Raw genomic sequence first — 16,216 nt, 5'->3', positions numbered from 1 at the left:
ATTTATAACTTTTGTGAAATGTGAAAATAATTATCTCAAAGGAGTTGATACTGTAGAGTAAAGCCCTAACAGGGGACTGAAGGATATCACTCTGAAAGTAGATAGAAGACACAAGCAATCAGAGCTCTGAAGCATTTGACTTAATACCATTGACAATTTTCATGATCTTCCACAAATCTATGGATTAACTGTCTTTGACATTCCAGGGATCAATGTCTTATGATGTCTAAAACGTGAAAGTGGGAGAGATTAAGAGGCAATATCACATCAGCATCAATTGTGGTAAGTTTGGAGACGCTGTAGTCTCCCCTCCAGCCCCATCCTGCATCTCCTTTAGATAACAAACAAACAAACAAACAAACAAACAAACAAACAAACAAACAAACACACAAACAAACAAACAAACAAACAAACAAACCCTTTCCTCTACATTTCATCTCCTCTTGACCCACTCTTCCCTAGTACTCCTTGGTTTTCTTTTCATCTCCTCAAATTGATGCCGGTCAGTATTCAAAAGTTTTTTGCTAGAAAATTCTGTCCTATTACAGACTACTGTATTTCCTTCCAAGTGATATTCATTTCAATTCATTTTCAACTTTTCTTCCACAAAACAAAATACAAGAAATTACAAATGATTTTGAGTACACAGTGGTTGCTTGCAAGATGACATTTAGAGGTAATTAAGGAATTGAATGTATGCATACATAGTTTCAAACCAAACTTGTTGCACTATCTTGTTGCATTGTCTATGTTCTGAGATACTCCAATTTAAAAAAAGGAAATTAAAACTGAGCTCAAATTGACTTGATGAATGTTGTAATATCCTTTCAACATAATGGTAGAAAGTTCATTCAAACTTAAACATACAATGAGATGAGAAAGTTTTGAAACATAAATGCCAACATGCTTTCATAAAACAGTAACTTTGGTCACAGAATTTCATGCATTTCTTAGATCAAATCAAGATGATTAAATTTTACACTTCGACCACCCAGATATAATTGTTTTTTGAAATCTTATTATGTATAGCTCATAGAATGACATAACAAAAACGATTGTAAATCTAAGAAAGCAAATATTGCTATGTAAAATGTATGTTACTTTTGACAGGATAAAACACACAGGTTTAAATTGACAAGATAAAATGTAATTTGATATCAAAAATTACATATAAATGAAAAATATATCTCATGTAAATGTGCTGTATGGCAGAGTAACAATTTAGACTGTGCCTAGAAAACAACTGCAATGATATCAATTTGTGACTACAAAAGACAAAGTATTTGAACATAATGCCCTTTGCTGGTAAGGAAAGAAGTCTTCCTCCACGAATAAGCTTACCACCTTAACAACAAATGGTGAAAATAAAATGTTAACACTGTCCAAGTTGGCTGGACATTTTCCTGAATAATCTAGGCTTCCCAAAATACCATATGTCCATTTGCTATGCCTATCTTGACACTCTGGTGTGCTGTAAAATGGTCTATTGATTGTTTAAATGGTGCAGCACTTAGTCTAGACAGGCTGAAGCAGTCATCTGGGGCTGAGTATCCATTTGGAGCTGGCCATAGAGGAGTAATTACAACCATAGTCCTTTTGAAGATGAGTTGCCCTACTTTACTACCAGCATATTGAATTATGACCCAAGGAAGGGGGGGGGGGGGAGGAAGCCTTATCTGGGCAGAATCAGAGTCATGTCCACCAATTTATGTAGATTGAAGCCTGTAAATTGCTTCTCATACTCTCAGCCTTCACTTATTCTTTCCACTTTTACACAGTTTCATCTTGTCCACACAGGAGTGGTCAAGGTAGTACCCATGTGGAATTTTAGGTACTGTAAAACCAGACATTTTCATGAGTATGAAACTTTTGTGAGTTTCATGAGAGCCAAGTTTTTTTGGAAAAAAACAAACACACGAAAGTTCTTGTCTACACAATGCATTGAATGTCACTGGCAATTTGCAAAAGTTTCATGCCACGAATGTTTCTGATTTTGGTTCATGGTAGGTCTTATCATGCAGGGTCCCTTCTGCCACTGAATAAATGCAGTACGCATTGTCTTCAATGGATAAATATTTCAATTTTTTAATATAGCAGATTAAAGACATTTCCCCTTTAACATGCTTTTTGTTTTTGTTTATTGTTTTTCCCTGGCAGTGACATCATCAAGTTTGGTTGAATGTTATTACGTGTATAACGGATACTCACTTCATACTCCATCTCATAGGCCCGGTCTAGACAGTCCTCGGTGTCCAGAATAGGCAGGTCCAGGTTCTCCTCTAAGGATTCCAGCTTATGAAGGAGATTGGAGTCCAGCACTGACAGGGGGTCTTCTGGATCCAATTCACACAGCCTAGAGAGACAAGGCAGATAGACAGGGGGATCCTTGATTGGCTGAAATATACTCATAGTAATGATGATACTCAGGATTTACCATGTGGCTAACTGTGTTTTCAAGCTTCATTGAAGCCATACATGACTATGCTTGCTTAAATTTGAAAGTGAAAACAATGAGAACATGATTAATTACTGGTCAATGTAAATATGGTAAATGTATCATTCTCACCAGTCTCTTTGTTTCCTTAATAAATTCTATTAGGATTCGTTACACTTGCATGGTCAAGGACATTTTGTGAAAAAAAAACACACATTTTTTTATTCCTGACGAAAGCTTGAAATGACTTGAAATGGAGAATGATGGGAATTCGTCAAACTATTTAACATAAAAATCTGCCTTCCATAATCTTATTCGGGCAACTGACGTTCAATTTCTACCATTTTCTATCACATTACACTACCACTGCTACAGTAATTTTTCATTATAAAGAGAATATTAGGAAAATTAGAATGTCACAAGTGAACCGAGTATGATGCATGCCATGAGAATAACAAAATAAGTGCAGAGGATGCAAGATAAAATACTCAAGGGTGGTAAGGTTACACACCCATCATACATGTACTATACTGGACGAGGTAAAGAAGTTTAAGACATGCAAATTCTCTTCCACTACATTTCTCTCTACAGTCAACCTTGCCGTAAGTCGACCTCGCCGCAAGTCGACCTCGCATAAGTTGAACAATCGCCGGAGTCGAAGGTCTTTTCAAATCCATTTCTCTTTATATTCTATAGATTTTAATTCCTCATGAGTCGAATTTTCTTGAAGTCAAAGCTATTTCTTCAGTCCAAATAAATTAGACTTAGGCAAGGTTGACTGTAGTTACTAGCCTCTGAGCTGACTTGGAAATGAGGATAGGTGCTACTGAAAGCAAAATGAAAGTAGTTTAAATGAGATGACCACCCTCCATCTCACTTCTCATACGAGACCAAGTCTGAGTCTTACCCCTCAAGTGTGTCATCTCCATTGCTCTCGCTGGGAGGTAGGGAACAGCGCTGGAGGACTTTCCATAGGAGGTCCTCACTCTGGATCTCAGTCTGTGTGCCCACACTACACACAGTCCGCTCCTTGGTCAAGGAAGGGTCCCCCGCACCTTGGCTGGGCAGAGAGGTGCCACCATTCTTGGCACTGCCTGGTGACCGCCTCATAACCTGGACGATGATGGGTTCCTGGGCATTCTTGAAGGCCTCTACGGCTTCCTCGTGTGTGGCTTTGGACAGATCCTTCCCATTAACCTGTAGAGATGCATACAAAGAATAAAGGATGTAGACAATCCATCTTCTAATTGTCACAAAAATCAAATTAATACATCGTACAAAACAAAAATATGTAACCTTATCCATTTTGCACTTTATACCATGTTGAGGAGCTCAGAGAATGCTGGAATCACACCTACACCCACAGTTCATCCACTTTACTCTCCTTGTGATGCAGATCGACCATACAACCACACTGTAAAAGGAAAGAAATACCAACATCTCGCTGGCATTTAATGTACTACCAGAGAGAGGACAAATCCCTTGGAGTTAATTGCTACAGAAATCATTAAAAAACACCACTTAAAGTGACAAGCAATCATACTACACGATTCATTCCACTACAAATGACATTAATCCCCGACTCCAAGGAATAAAGTCAAACCAGTAATCATAAAAGTACATTACATCATTACCACTGCTAATAATGATAAAAACATTAGCAACAATTGTACATTTTACTCAATTACGTGACAATTTTAAAATACATACAGCAAGCTGTGACAAATTGCAATCATAAAAGTTTCATGCTAATGTAGTGTTCAAAGCATGAAATGACTTTCATTGTCACAATTTAATTGATTTCAGCATTGGAGTGTATGAACTTTCACAGCTGATGTCTGCATGAAAGCCAGTCAAGTTGTCAAATAATCAAATCATGGAAATACTAAAGGTAAAGTAGCCTCCTGCATTACAGTGCTGTAATAAATCATTTACTCATGTTTTTTGACATGGATCACACTCTTTGAAAGTACATTTCAGTATTTGCTGTTGTCATCTACTGTAATATTCAGACGATGTGCTCGCCATTACAATGCTAAATTTTGGCATTCTTCAGCTTTAGGCGTATTTGTGAATTAAAAAAAAAACAATCAAATGCTACATATGAACAACAACAGCAACAACAAATGGTTGACCCTACAACTCTTAGAGGACATCATTAACTCAATGCATCAGATGCCTCTACAAAGAATTAAGGGTTATGTAGGAATTCAAATGCTTAGGAACTGATTTCCTTTCCCTTTCTAACCATGGAAAACATTTATTTTACTTCAGCACTCAAGTGTCTTGAACAAAATACATGCTCAGTACTTAAAAAGTACATGTCATCTAACACAAACCAGTTCATGAAAGGATGATGCATGCTGGCATACTTTGCATTTCTGAGAAATGTCATAATGAAATAAGAGCAAGCTAATAGAAAGACTAAAAGAAAGATATAAAATTATTAATAACATTAAATCTTGCTGAATAAATTGCTGGATAATTTGATACAGATTTTTTTGTTTTGAACTTTTGCTGGTCATCAAAAGTCACCACCCCCAACCCCCTCCTTTCGTACTTACGAGGTAATAATGCTGCATAAATCCACCATTTACAAGCATGGTCTACCTATTGATTGGGATATTGGATTTCAGCATGACACCAGAGCTGGATTAGAGATACGCCCATTAAAGGGTAAGTAATGGCACATGAATCATGCAACTTGGACGGCTGTGTTGTTGCCACGCTACCATCAATAATTAGAGCTGGACGCCAGAGCCACTCCATGGCCTACTACGAGTATACGGGCATCGTACATCACTGGACCAAACGTAATGAGACTTCTGCAATTTACTGCCGCATCATTACCCCACAGATAGAAAACCCCAGGTGTACACTCTGTAAAACAATATGGTGCTCATAATATTTGGAAATTGATTTCACATCTGACTGGCCTCTCCCAAGAATGAAAGGAGGAAGGATTTGACTTGCATCCATATTTCATGATGGCATTACGGTAAAAAAAGAAAATAATAATAATAAAACTCATTGTTTCTTACCACAGGAATACATCATCTCTCCTAAACAGATTATCTGGACAATTTATATTAGCTCTGGCCAGACTTTCTCTTGGGAACAGAGGGATGAAGGTTGGCTGGTTATATGTTTGCATTCTCCTAACCATATAAAGTTCTGTTGTTACACTTGATTACATTCCTGTTAAAACAAGGGTAGGTAGAACAGAAGAGGTAAAAATTTTCTCTTTTTTTTTCTCTTCTAGCTATAAGCGGATGTGCAAAATATTAGAAAAGACTTTTTTCCCCCTCATGTTCCATTAGTTGCACAGTTAGGTATTTTTAGCTGCCTGAAGAGCTATACAAAGTTAGAGTTTGACTGTGTTTGTTTGTTTGTTTGTTTTTAGTCTATCAAGGTATGTCAAAAGCAATTGAACCATGTCACACGTGCACTTCATATAGGTATCATAGAGTTCCTACTTTGTGCTAACATCGTATTTTCAGCCTTGTATTAGAAGGGAGATGATATGTTCTTATCATTTACACTCCTGCCTTTAAAATAAAACAAAAAAAAAATGCACTGCCATTTCTACCCTTTTTGCACCATTAGCAAATGATGTGGCTGAGCTGAAAGTAATGAGTCAATGTGTCTGGCAGCCTGCTGTGTAATCCTCATCTGGAGAGGAGAGAGGAGGTGAATGTTTCTTAACAACATACACAGTCACATGCAAAGTGCATGAAATTGTTTTCATGTATTTGTGTTTTTGTCATGGGCTTGTGAAATTTTGTTGTTGTTGTTTTATAGAAAGAAAGAAGAGAGAAAAAAACGAAATTTTACTCTGCAATAGATTTTCACTTCTAGGAATCAACCATTAGAATCATATGCTTTATTCTACTTAAATCAATTTATGACTGTCAAATCACTTCTTTTTCTGCTTGGACTTGAAATGTTACAGAATCTTCAACTCAATAAATTTCATTTGAATAGTATGAAAAAGCAAAAAAAAAAAAAATCAATACAAATTTGATAAATCTAATCAGAGAGCAATGACCTTTTCATCATAAGCTTTTGTTCCTACCTGGTACCCTCTGGACAAAAACAACAACAACAACAACAACAACAACAACAACAACAACAACAACAAAAGAACTGTCGTGGTCACTTGATCCTCATATATGTCAGCTGTAAATCACTCTTAAATTCCCTTTTTTATACTGAAAGACAAAGAATTCTGATTTGTCTTCAAACTGCTCATAGAGAAATATTTCCTAAGTCACAGGGAGACATAATTTTATATCTTTGAAATGTGTCGAACAGATCAAAGAAGAACTACATTCATTTGTTGGTATCAATTTCTAGGGGAGAAAAAAGAGAGAAAAAAAAGTGTACTCAGTCAAGGCATGTTAAAGGGACTGTACATTACTGGTTGAGGTGGGGATTCATGTTTTGAACATTCCTAAGTGAGATAATGAGAAACCTCTTATGAAATATAAAAGAACATGTCATTTTAAGAAGGATTCAACGTTTATTTGATGAAAATTGGTTTTCAAATGGCTGAGATATCCAAAAAAGCGATAATGATAAAAGGCGACAGGCCACGCCTTTTATTAGGATCTCTTTGTTTCACCTTGTTTTTGGATATCTCAGCCATTTCAAAACCAATTTTCATCATATAAACTTTGATACCACTTAGAATTTCATGCTCTTTGACATCTCATAGAGTGGTTTCTGAATATCTCGCAAAACGTTAAGAGCTAAATCCTCACCTCAACCAGAACTATACACACCCTTTAACCTGCAAAAGCAATACAAGCTTGATTTGACATTGAATTTAAAGTCCATGATAACATGGAACTTTGCTACGAGCAAGTTTTGCACCACGCCAGAATACATATTTGTGTGTACCCATCATGGAGGGAAAATGAAACAATGGAATTTATATCTCTGTGCTTGCTTGGTCCAAGTGACCTCTGAAAGTACATATGATGGAAATCCTTGGCAAACACTCTTCTAAAATGCAAAGCTTCCTCATTGCTGGAATACCATGCCTTTCTCAATGGCAGCCTGCTACAAAAATACCATTCTTGGGTTTCTCTCCAAAGAGTGCTGGCGAAGAAAAATTACTGCCAAGCAAGAGGAGCAAGCAGAATGCTGAAGACAGATTAGCTTTGAATTACAAAGTCTACCTCATTTGACACATGCTTTGGTGTGTGCCAAGGATTAGCGAACGGAACTCCCCACAAATCAGACAATCCGGCGCATGCACATCCCCTTGGAATGGAACACCCGCCACTTAACTGGGATCCCACACATTCTCTAGTTTTAACGGTCTCCTACTAGTGCCTACAATTATTATCTGTCTTTGAGTACTACTTTACAGATATCAGATTGCTATTCTAATCAATTATGCACAAAACCAATACAACACATGTTTTCACTATCCATTACATAGTTAAAAAAAAACTAGTTTACCTTGGCTTTTGTTGCATTTCTCTTTTTAAGAAAAGTTCAGAAGGCAAAGCGCAAAAGCTAGAAAATGAACCCTTGAGACACAGTTTCCCCTGGACCAAATTGAAAGAAAAAGTACAATACAGCATCATCTCCTCCTTGCTCACAGTAAGTAAATGCCCACAGGGTGTCTGCAGAGCGGCTCAACCAAGTCATATGTCCGACTGCCTTTTGTGCTGCATAATCCACAGGAAATTGCCTCATTTATTGCTATCGCTTCCCTTTAATAACAAGAGTGGACTGATTCACAGAATCCTCTGGTAGCGGCATACTGGACAAAGGGACAGAACCCACAATGTAGGGGTGAGACACACACCGATGGGAATGGATCTTTTTGTCATGTTGTTGCCATGACGTCATGACATCATCACTCTCTCAATCATGTGGTGTCGGAACAATGCCCGAACCACAACAATCCTGTCAACTGCAGCTATTTTCAAATACACTTGTGTCAATATAAACTGCTATTCTTGTATCTCTTCCTCTCCTTATCTCTAAAACTGTTCTGTGAAAATGAATAAAGTGTCTTTCTTCCTCCAAATGCAGCTGGATGCAGCCACAAGATTCTTCCAGAGTTTGAGGTCGATATGAGTGTTCAAATCTTTTGCAAGCCTAAAAATAGATTGTTCAAGGAAATTCCATAGATGGGAAGAAAAGACACACCTCTACTGCATTCCAAGCTGCCAGAAATCAATCTATTACCCCAGCCAGTCACCACAGTAGTACACCCCACCTTGTCTACCAATCCCCAGATGTCTGTGTGACCGAGCCCCCTTTCTACTTCCACTCACACACAGAGGTTTTTTTTTTAGTATAGTACTGATCAATATTTTCAATTATCATCTGCAGTACAACACCTACCTCCATTCTTCCTGCATTTTCATCACTGAACTACTTTCCATATATGTATTTTAGATATTTCATGATGATTGAGATTTTTTTCCCCATTTACTACCTCCTAATGATTTGTCTGAATCCCGACTGGAATGCAATTTCCTCTTGGAGCATCACTTGGCCATTGTTGGTCCAATGTCACATGACAAGTTTTTCGCTGAAGCGAAACGTCGCACACAATGGTACATCTGCCCTGGACAGCATTGCGGGTTTCTCCCTGCAGGCGCCAGTTTACTCTTCTCATTACGACTATTTAAATGTGGCTTACTCACTCATTTTCGGGAGATGCACGGAGGACCGAAGCGGAGAACATAGGTCGGTCGTACGGAGAGCTGTGATGTATGTTTGCTACCATGATGTCATATTATATGACCTCAGCAAAGCAAGATAAGTCACCGAGACAAATGTGTGCGAAGTGTACTTTACGCATCTATTCAAAATGTCTGTACATGATTGAACATCAACCATAGATGTCATTTCATTTATATGTACATCACAATGAAATGTTAAACTATCTTGTAATCAAAAGACTTATAGTCTATAAATGAAAAAGACCCTGGAATATCATCTGACAAATCTGATGCCAGCTGTAAACTACTGATAATTCCTTGTTTTTGATAAAACACAGCTGCTTTTAACTTCCATCTGCATAAATTTAAGCATTTATTCAAGAGATCACACATCTTCCCTATGTAATATTCATTTCTTCCCAAGATAAGACCATCAAACCTGTGGTTTGAATACGCGATTCATCAAAACACACTTTCATTGGTCCTCCGTTCCTCGGTGATTCATGCCACTCTGTCTGCATACTTCTAAAATACATATTCCATGATTCATTCTGTGACCGCCGAGTAACTGGTACTCCCAAAGTGGACGGAGGCCTTAACATGATTGTCAAACACGGGAATCCATCGTCGGTTGAAACCAGATACCCCTTGGACCACAGCTCCACTGACCACCAGGAAACCTGTCAAATTCTAATTAGATGAATATTACCCTAGAAAATAAGAAGTATCACATTTTGAATTCCGTTTGTGCCTTCTTGCAATACAGGTGCCAAATTTAAGTTAGGGGTGAGATACCAAGCCAGTGGAAGAGATAGTGGCCAAGATTGGGGTTGTAGCATCCACAATCAGACTGTTCACACTGGACATGGCCACTTAGTCCAGAAAGCGTGGGGTATCAATTGGCCATTAGGGACCCCAGCTCCAAGGCAGCGGGCCCACAGAGTGCTAGGTCAGTCTCTCTGAATAATGCATAGATACAAGTGGCTTTGTGCAAAGCATTTCTGGTTGAGGTGTCCATGGGTTCCCAATAGTCTCCTGAATCAGGCCCCCTTGGTTGTTTCATTCGATGGAATCCCAACTTCATTTGAACCAAACCAGCTTACAAAGTCCTAGATGCCATGAGTTGATGTGTACCATCAGTCAAAGATGTTTTCCATGAGTACAAATCCATGTGACTTGTGGTTGAACACTGATATAACTACATCAAGGGGGATTAAAGTATGATAAACCGTTTGATGCTTGTTTGTGATTTTTGCATTTTATTTTGTTTAAATGTCAGTAACTTGCTATTTTTTGTAGCACTATTAATACCTACTGGCAGGGCTAGTCCTTACCTCCATGAGTTGAATTTATAATACTTCCACTGGCAAAACTGCAAAGAGTCTTATCCATGTGGCATTTTGTGCAAATTGATATAAAATAATTGTCATCCCTCATCTAGCTGAAGACCACACTGAAATGAAGAATATTGCACAAACTCCAATATCACACAGACTTGCACAACTGCAATATCATCACAGCACATACAAGTTGCCACTCCCATTTAAAATCAGATGATGTTATATTGATACTGATGTTCGTATCATGCAGCAAATCTCATGTGAACACCTGTCTACATTTAATGCCAGCACCAATATCTCTCAAGGCATCATGATTGTATGTTTTGGTGCAATCACACCATACATTGCAAGGTTTTTATCAGATACTATGGTGTGTTGAGTGAAAAATATTGCAACATGGTTTACATTGCTTATTGGTGGCTGTGTATGTTGCTGGGGTCTGTGTCATGACGTCTAGCTACCAAGTGTGCTGGTGTATGCCTTTGGGGTCAAGTTACTGTTTGGCCATCAAACTGAATCCTGGTATCCAGGGAAAAGGCAGACAACTGTACGGATTGGGAACCATGCAGGAGACCTGCACATCAATAGCTCCATCCGGTATCGACCCAGTTTCCGATTCCAAGGAATGGGAGTATGACGGAGGTTATGATAAATGCGGCACTAACAACAGACTCCGGGTCCGATCACTGCCATCCTCATACTGAATAAAACTTCGGGAGGAGAGAGAGAGAGGGCACTTCTTTTGTTTTCATCTCGTGGCCCTGATGCCGCAAACCAGTTTAATCCATCGCTGGCAAGTATTCAGTCAGGAAGAACAACACAGTTGGTTCTGGGAGACTTGGAAAGGTAAACATCAGATTTACACCTTTATTTTCTTAGCAAGAACACCCTCACAATATTTTTGCTCGAATTACCAAGGCAAGGGTAGAATGCAATTCTCTTGAGAAGGAGATGTGCAACCTCTAATATTACTCTTTCATATATGTCTTTCAAACCTGTCAACAAATTAGACACACAGTCATCCAGCTATCCTTATTAGGTGATACGCTAACAGCGTATCACAGATCGTTTCGCATAGCATTTGTGAAATTATTTAGATTAATCTTCTTGAATGAAATTAGGATGGCGAAAAATTGTTGAGAAACATTTGCCAAGTTGATGCACATGAACCCCAGAATCAATCACTGTGTCCAATGGTCTAAAAGAACAATAAAATCATTTTGGACATGTGACACCCTCACTGTTTGCATGAAAGTTAACATTGTTGTGAAAACGGACCACACAAATTCAAATAGTTGTGACTTGTCAAAATATAAAGAAGATATACCATAATCTGAAAATGTTTTACAGGAGGAGGTAAAGTTCCTGAGATTTCACTCACATGACAATTGAAGAGTATCATGCAGTAATATCAGAGGCATTTACACTGGCACCAATTTTTTTCTCCACACATTACCGCAACAGCAGAAGTTTGCACAATCCAGCTGTTTGTTGCTAGGCAAATATTCCAGTATGTGAGCAAAATACCGGAATTGACAAACTCTCCTCAGCAGTGGAGATTCTTGAAACTGTAGTTTCATTCCACTTTTCTTTTCTTTCTTTTTTTTTGCCAGCGTAAATGCTCACTCGGTAAGTTGCATAAGGAAATCACACACCAAAATAACCAGAATATTCCATTTTTCCCCCTCCACATTATTGAAGCCACAGCTTGCTTCATATTTGTATGGTTTGATGAAAACTTCACTGAATTTCTGCTTTCTTTTTACTGCACTTATGTTGTCAAAATCTCTTCACAAATTGTACTTTCATTTCAAGGCATTGTCGTACCTTCATCTTCTTGATTTTCATTTTCAAAATGTTGTGGATGGGCTGATTTTGCTACAACACGCATTTCTCACAGATACTTGCCCGAATATACTCGAGATTCGTCCTCAATGGGTTAAAAGAGTTTTGCATTGACAATAGGGACACATGATGCACGAAAATGTACAACCTCCTCCCCTATAAAAAAAAAGAGAGAAAAAAAGTCCTGAAACACAAAACAGAGGACATCTCTGTGATGATGACACTCATCAAATAAAGGGAGGCCTTCAAAAAGCATATATCCAGCCTTCTTCTCGGCCTAACAGGGTCATCCTATGGAATTTGCTCTCTAAACATGCCCTCTTTTTTTTAACACAATAAAAGCAGTAAAAGTACAATGATCAATCTTGGTGCAGAGAAAGATCGCAACAATGTAGCGGTGAGAGCATGTGTGCCTGTGTGTGTGCAAGTGCACAGAGTATGAGGGAATGAGGGAGAGGGGGAGATCTGCTGAAAAAAATGTTACGTTTTGATTACAGCAACTCTAGATCTACCAGTGCTCAAAGGAAGTGCTCAAAATTGGGTATAGATAGAAAGAAATGAGAAGAGAATTTACAAATATATACTTGGGAGTGCATAAAAGAGAAATAAGGGCAAGCAAGAAAGAAATGTATGAATTATAAGTATAAATGAAACAGGGAAAGTTACAAGAGTTAAAAGTGACAAACATGTTTTTCACGAGTGAGAAGGCAGTGATGGTTCAAGGATTGACCTCAATATCTTCATATCATCAGCCTTTGATTCAACTCTCAACTTACTCTTTGCTCACTGTGAACCCACTTCCTTTATTTTTTATTCATTCCTCTTGATACCATCCTTCATCCACCACCATTTTCTCACTGTAACTTTGTTCATGGGGGACGCTAGAGCACCACTTGATGGTTGAGGGTGGTGGAAAGTGATTGATGATGAGACAAAAGAAGGGGATGATGAGTAATGGGATAATGGATGCTCATTCACTGGGGTCAAATCTGGGGAAACGGCTGGTTGCCTTGGAAATGGGTGGTTGCCTAGCAAACCTGTCATGCTGGCTTACAAAAATCCTATCCTTGGAACCTATTTGCTCCTATGTCTCTCTTTTTCTTTGTGGTCATTAAGCTGGTAATCATCATCTTCTGAGGGAGAGGAGAGTGGATCCATTTCTTTGCTCAGCACAAAGAGCTAGCATTCAAAACTTGGGCCGATGCAAAATCTTGGGAATCTTCTTCATCAACACAAGAAAATCAACTGTGTGGGCTGTAGTATTACTATATTTTGTCACCGAGTGCCAGTATAATGTGAGTAGAAGATGGGGGCTAACATAATGGCAAGACAAAAGTCCCGGCTTTTTGATATTGATAAAACAAAATATATTATGAATGCAGTCATAACACAGAGTAGCCTGATCATTGTTTTGGCAAAATATATCAGATTCATATATTTTGATTAAACCCCCCCCCCCAAAAAAAAAAAAACAAAACAAAACAAAACAAAACAAAACAAAAAAACAGATGCCTTATGATGTATGATGTACTGCTTTGCCAGTATTGAAATATCATCATCACATGGATAACAATAATATTGAAGCATGGAAACATAAGCAATGAAATTATCTCAATACCTCTTTTACCATCATGAAAATTCACATCAGATATATCCTTCTCAGAGAAGAGAATTATGAAAAATAAATAAGGTCCATTATTCTTCAGTTATACGACATCCAAAACGACTAATTAGGAGCAAACAGTGGAGGCAGCATGGTTATCAAAGGAACTGTTTATCACTATGAAAAGTGAGTATTTTTGTCTAAATGTCTCATAAAATACAAACACTCCCCGGGCAAATCACTTTTATTGATGTCTTGAGAATAATAAGATAAATTCTCACATTTGAGTAGACAAGACCGAGGCACTTTCACGTGGCCATTGCTCATATTCTGCATGAAAAATGCTGAATATGTGAATATGCTGTATCAGAGAAATTCTGTCCCCATCTTCATCTCCGTCATTATGTGTGCTTGTGTATGATTGTGTGGAGGATAATTTGGAGATGGACTGAGTGCTAAAGGCTTTTTGCCTATGCAGGGTGAGCGAGCCACAGCGGAGAATTAAGCTGGTGGGGAAGTAAAAGACGAGGGGTGGGTTTTTTTTTCTCTCTGTCTCCCTTTCTGTTTGGATCTGTAAGAGGCAGGGTGAGAGAGAAATGAGCACAACATTATTAGATTTGCTGTCATATCACACAGCAATGAAAACAAAATCAAATAGTAATTCTGTTGAGATGGCACTATCCACCCAGAAATGTTATGGTGCAACCCTCCCAAGTTAGTAGACGCAAATCAAATTTTGCATGCGGGGCGAGTACATTTAACTTGGACTGACAGGGGAGTAATGTGTAGAAAGCCATTGTGCATTAAAAAACGTGTTCATCTCATGAGAGATCTGCTTGTGAGAAATATCTCACCAAGACAGAAAGAGACAGAGACCATCTGTTCGCACATCCAGTCTGACAGAGCACTGTCCATAAAATACAAAAAGGAATGATAAAGTGTTTGCATACTATCCTATGGTTCATTTTATGGTCTTAGCTTCTTCAAACTACGAAGAGCCAAATTCTAACCTGCCAGCATGTTCATTTTCTATCATGGCACGTACCAATGCCTCTTCTCTCATCTTCTGCATCTAGAAGGGATCATCAAAATATTTGAGCAAGAAACAAGATTGTACATGCAACGAAATCCCGCTAAAATGATAGAGCTGTGAATCATTGATTGTTAAATGGATGCGTATGAAGTGAGACATCATAACTCATGTCCAAACTTTCATGATGCCAAAACGGAGGAACCACTGGAGCCAGGCTGGTTACCGCAAAAGGCTCCAGCTAGGATCTTAATCTCAACTATCTCCATGGTGCAGTCAGAGATGCCTGGAGGAGAGAATGATCACAAATTCAGCATCCCAGTATGGGTTCACTCTGGTTCATCACGGAGACTTCCACCATTTAACAGCTTTGCATCACTCTGTGTTTCTTTCCTAGTTCCTCTCACAACTTCTCTTAAAAAAAAAAAAGGATGACATCATCCAGACCAAGTACGCATTAATTACTGCAAAATGAATTGAAGCTATGACTTTAATTGATCCAAAATGCTGCTGATACACTTTGCCTTCCACCCCCCCCCCAAAAAAAAAGATAGAGTCTACTACATTTTGAATGTCAGCCAGTTTCTACCTAATCTGACTGAGATGTCATCCATTACCATCATGATCACTGATAAAAATTTGAAAGAAAAAGAAGAAGAAAAAAAAGAAGAAGAAGCAAAAAAAGAAAAGAGAATACAGCTCTTTCTCCTTACAGAAACACAAAGGCTCTTGTCCTATATTCCTTGCACAATCCATATCAGAACACTACACATTCTCAGCACACTCAAGGCATTCCCTTTTCACACAGTGTTGGTGTTTCGGGTGTTTACAGGCATATAGAGGGCAATTAATGATGTTGCCATAGAAACATGCTTTGATTGACCCCATATGCTCTAACCGCATCTGTACTCGCCTCAACCATGGAGCTACAACCCATGCCTCAACGGACTTGTGTGTCACAGCTGAAAATTTAATATCTCATACATAGTATCCTTTTGTCCAGCAGTTAGTCCAGATACGTCAAATACACATATTAAAACCTTGGCTTTACAAAATGATTAGGATCCTGATTTCGAAAATGTCTGAACACATGATAAAAAATAACACCAACAATTTATGCCTAACTGACAATGACAACACACAACTGTCTAAAGCACAGAAACTGTATCAAAATAAATTATCTTAAACTTTGTAGATAATATCATTAGGATAAAAACGTTTGAGTCACACAGGGCTTTTACAAATGATAGCAATTTGTTGGTCACAATCAGCAAA

The 16,216-nt window shown here is 38.3% G+C and overlaps 1 protein-coding gene across 1 annotated transcript in view; it reads right to left on the bottom strand.

The window, feature by feature from the left end:
* Positions 1–16,216, bottom strand: part of LOC139744209 (E3 ubiquitin-protein ligase PDZRN3-like) — a 194,413-nt gene that overhangs the window by 36,852 nt on the left and 141,345 nt on the right. The window contains exons 4-5 of the mRNA XM_071654661.1: positions 3,342–3,631; positions 2,209–2,353 (exon numbers count right to left, since the gene is read on the bottom strand). Of these exons, the coding sequence (XP_071510762.1) occupies positions 2,209–2,353; positions 3,342–3,631 (435 nt within the window). The remainder of the gene's footprint in view (positions 1–2,208; positions 2,354–3,341; positions 3,632–16,216) is intronic.

Source organism: Diadema antillarum, unplaced genomic scaffold (genome assembly GCF_040938485.1).
Source record: "Diadema antillarum isolate AM-2024a unplaced genomic scaffold, OU_Dant_1.0 seq00001146_RagTag, whole genome shotgun sequence".
Classification (NCBI taxonomy): Eukaryota; Metazoa; Echinodermata; class Echinoidea; order Diadematoida; family Diadematidae; genus Diadema; species Diadema antillarum.
This window is presented reverse-complemented; position numbering and strand designations above follow the sequence as displayed.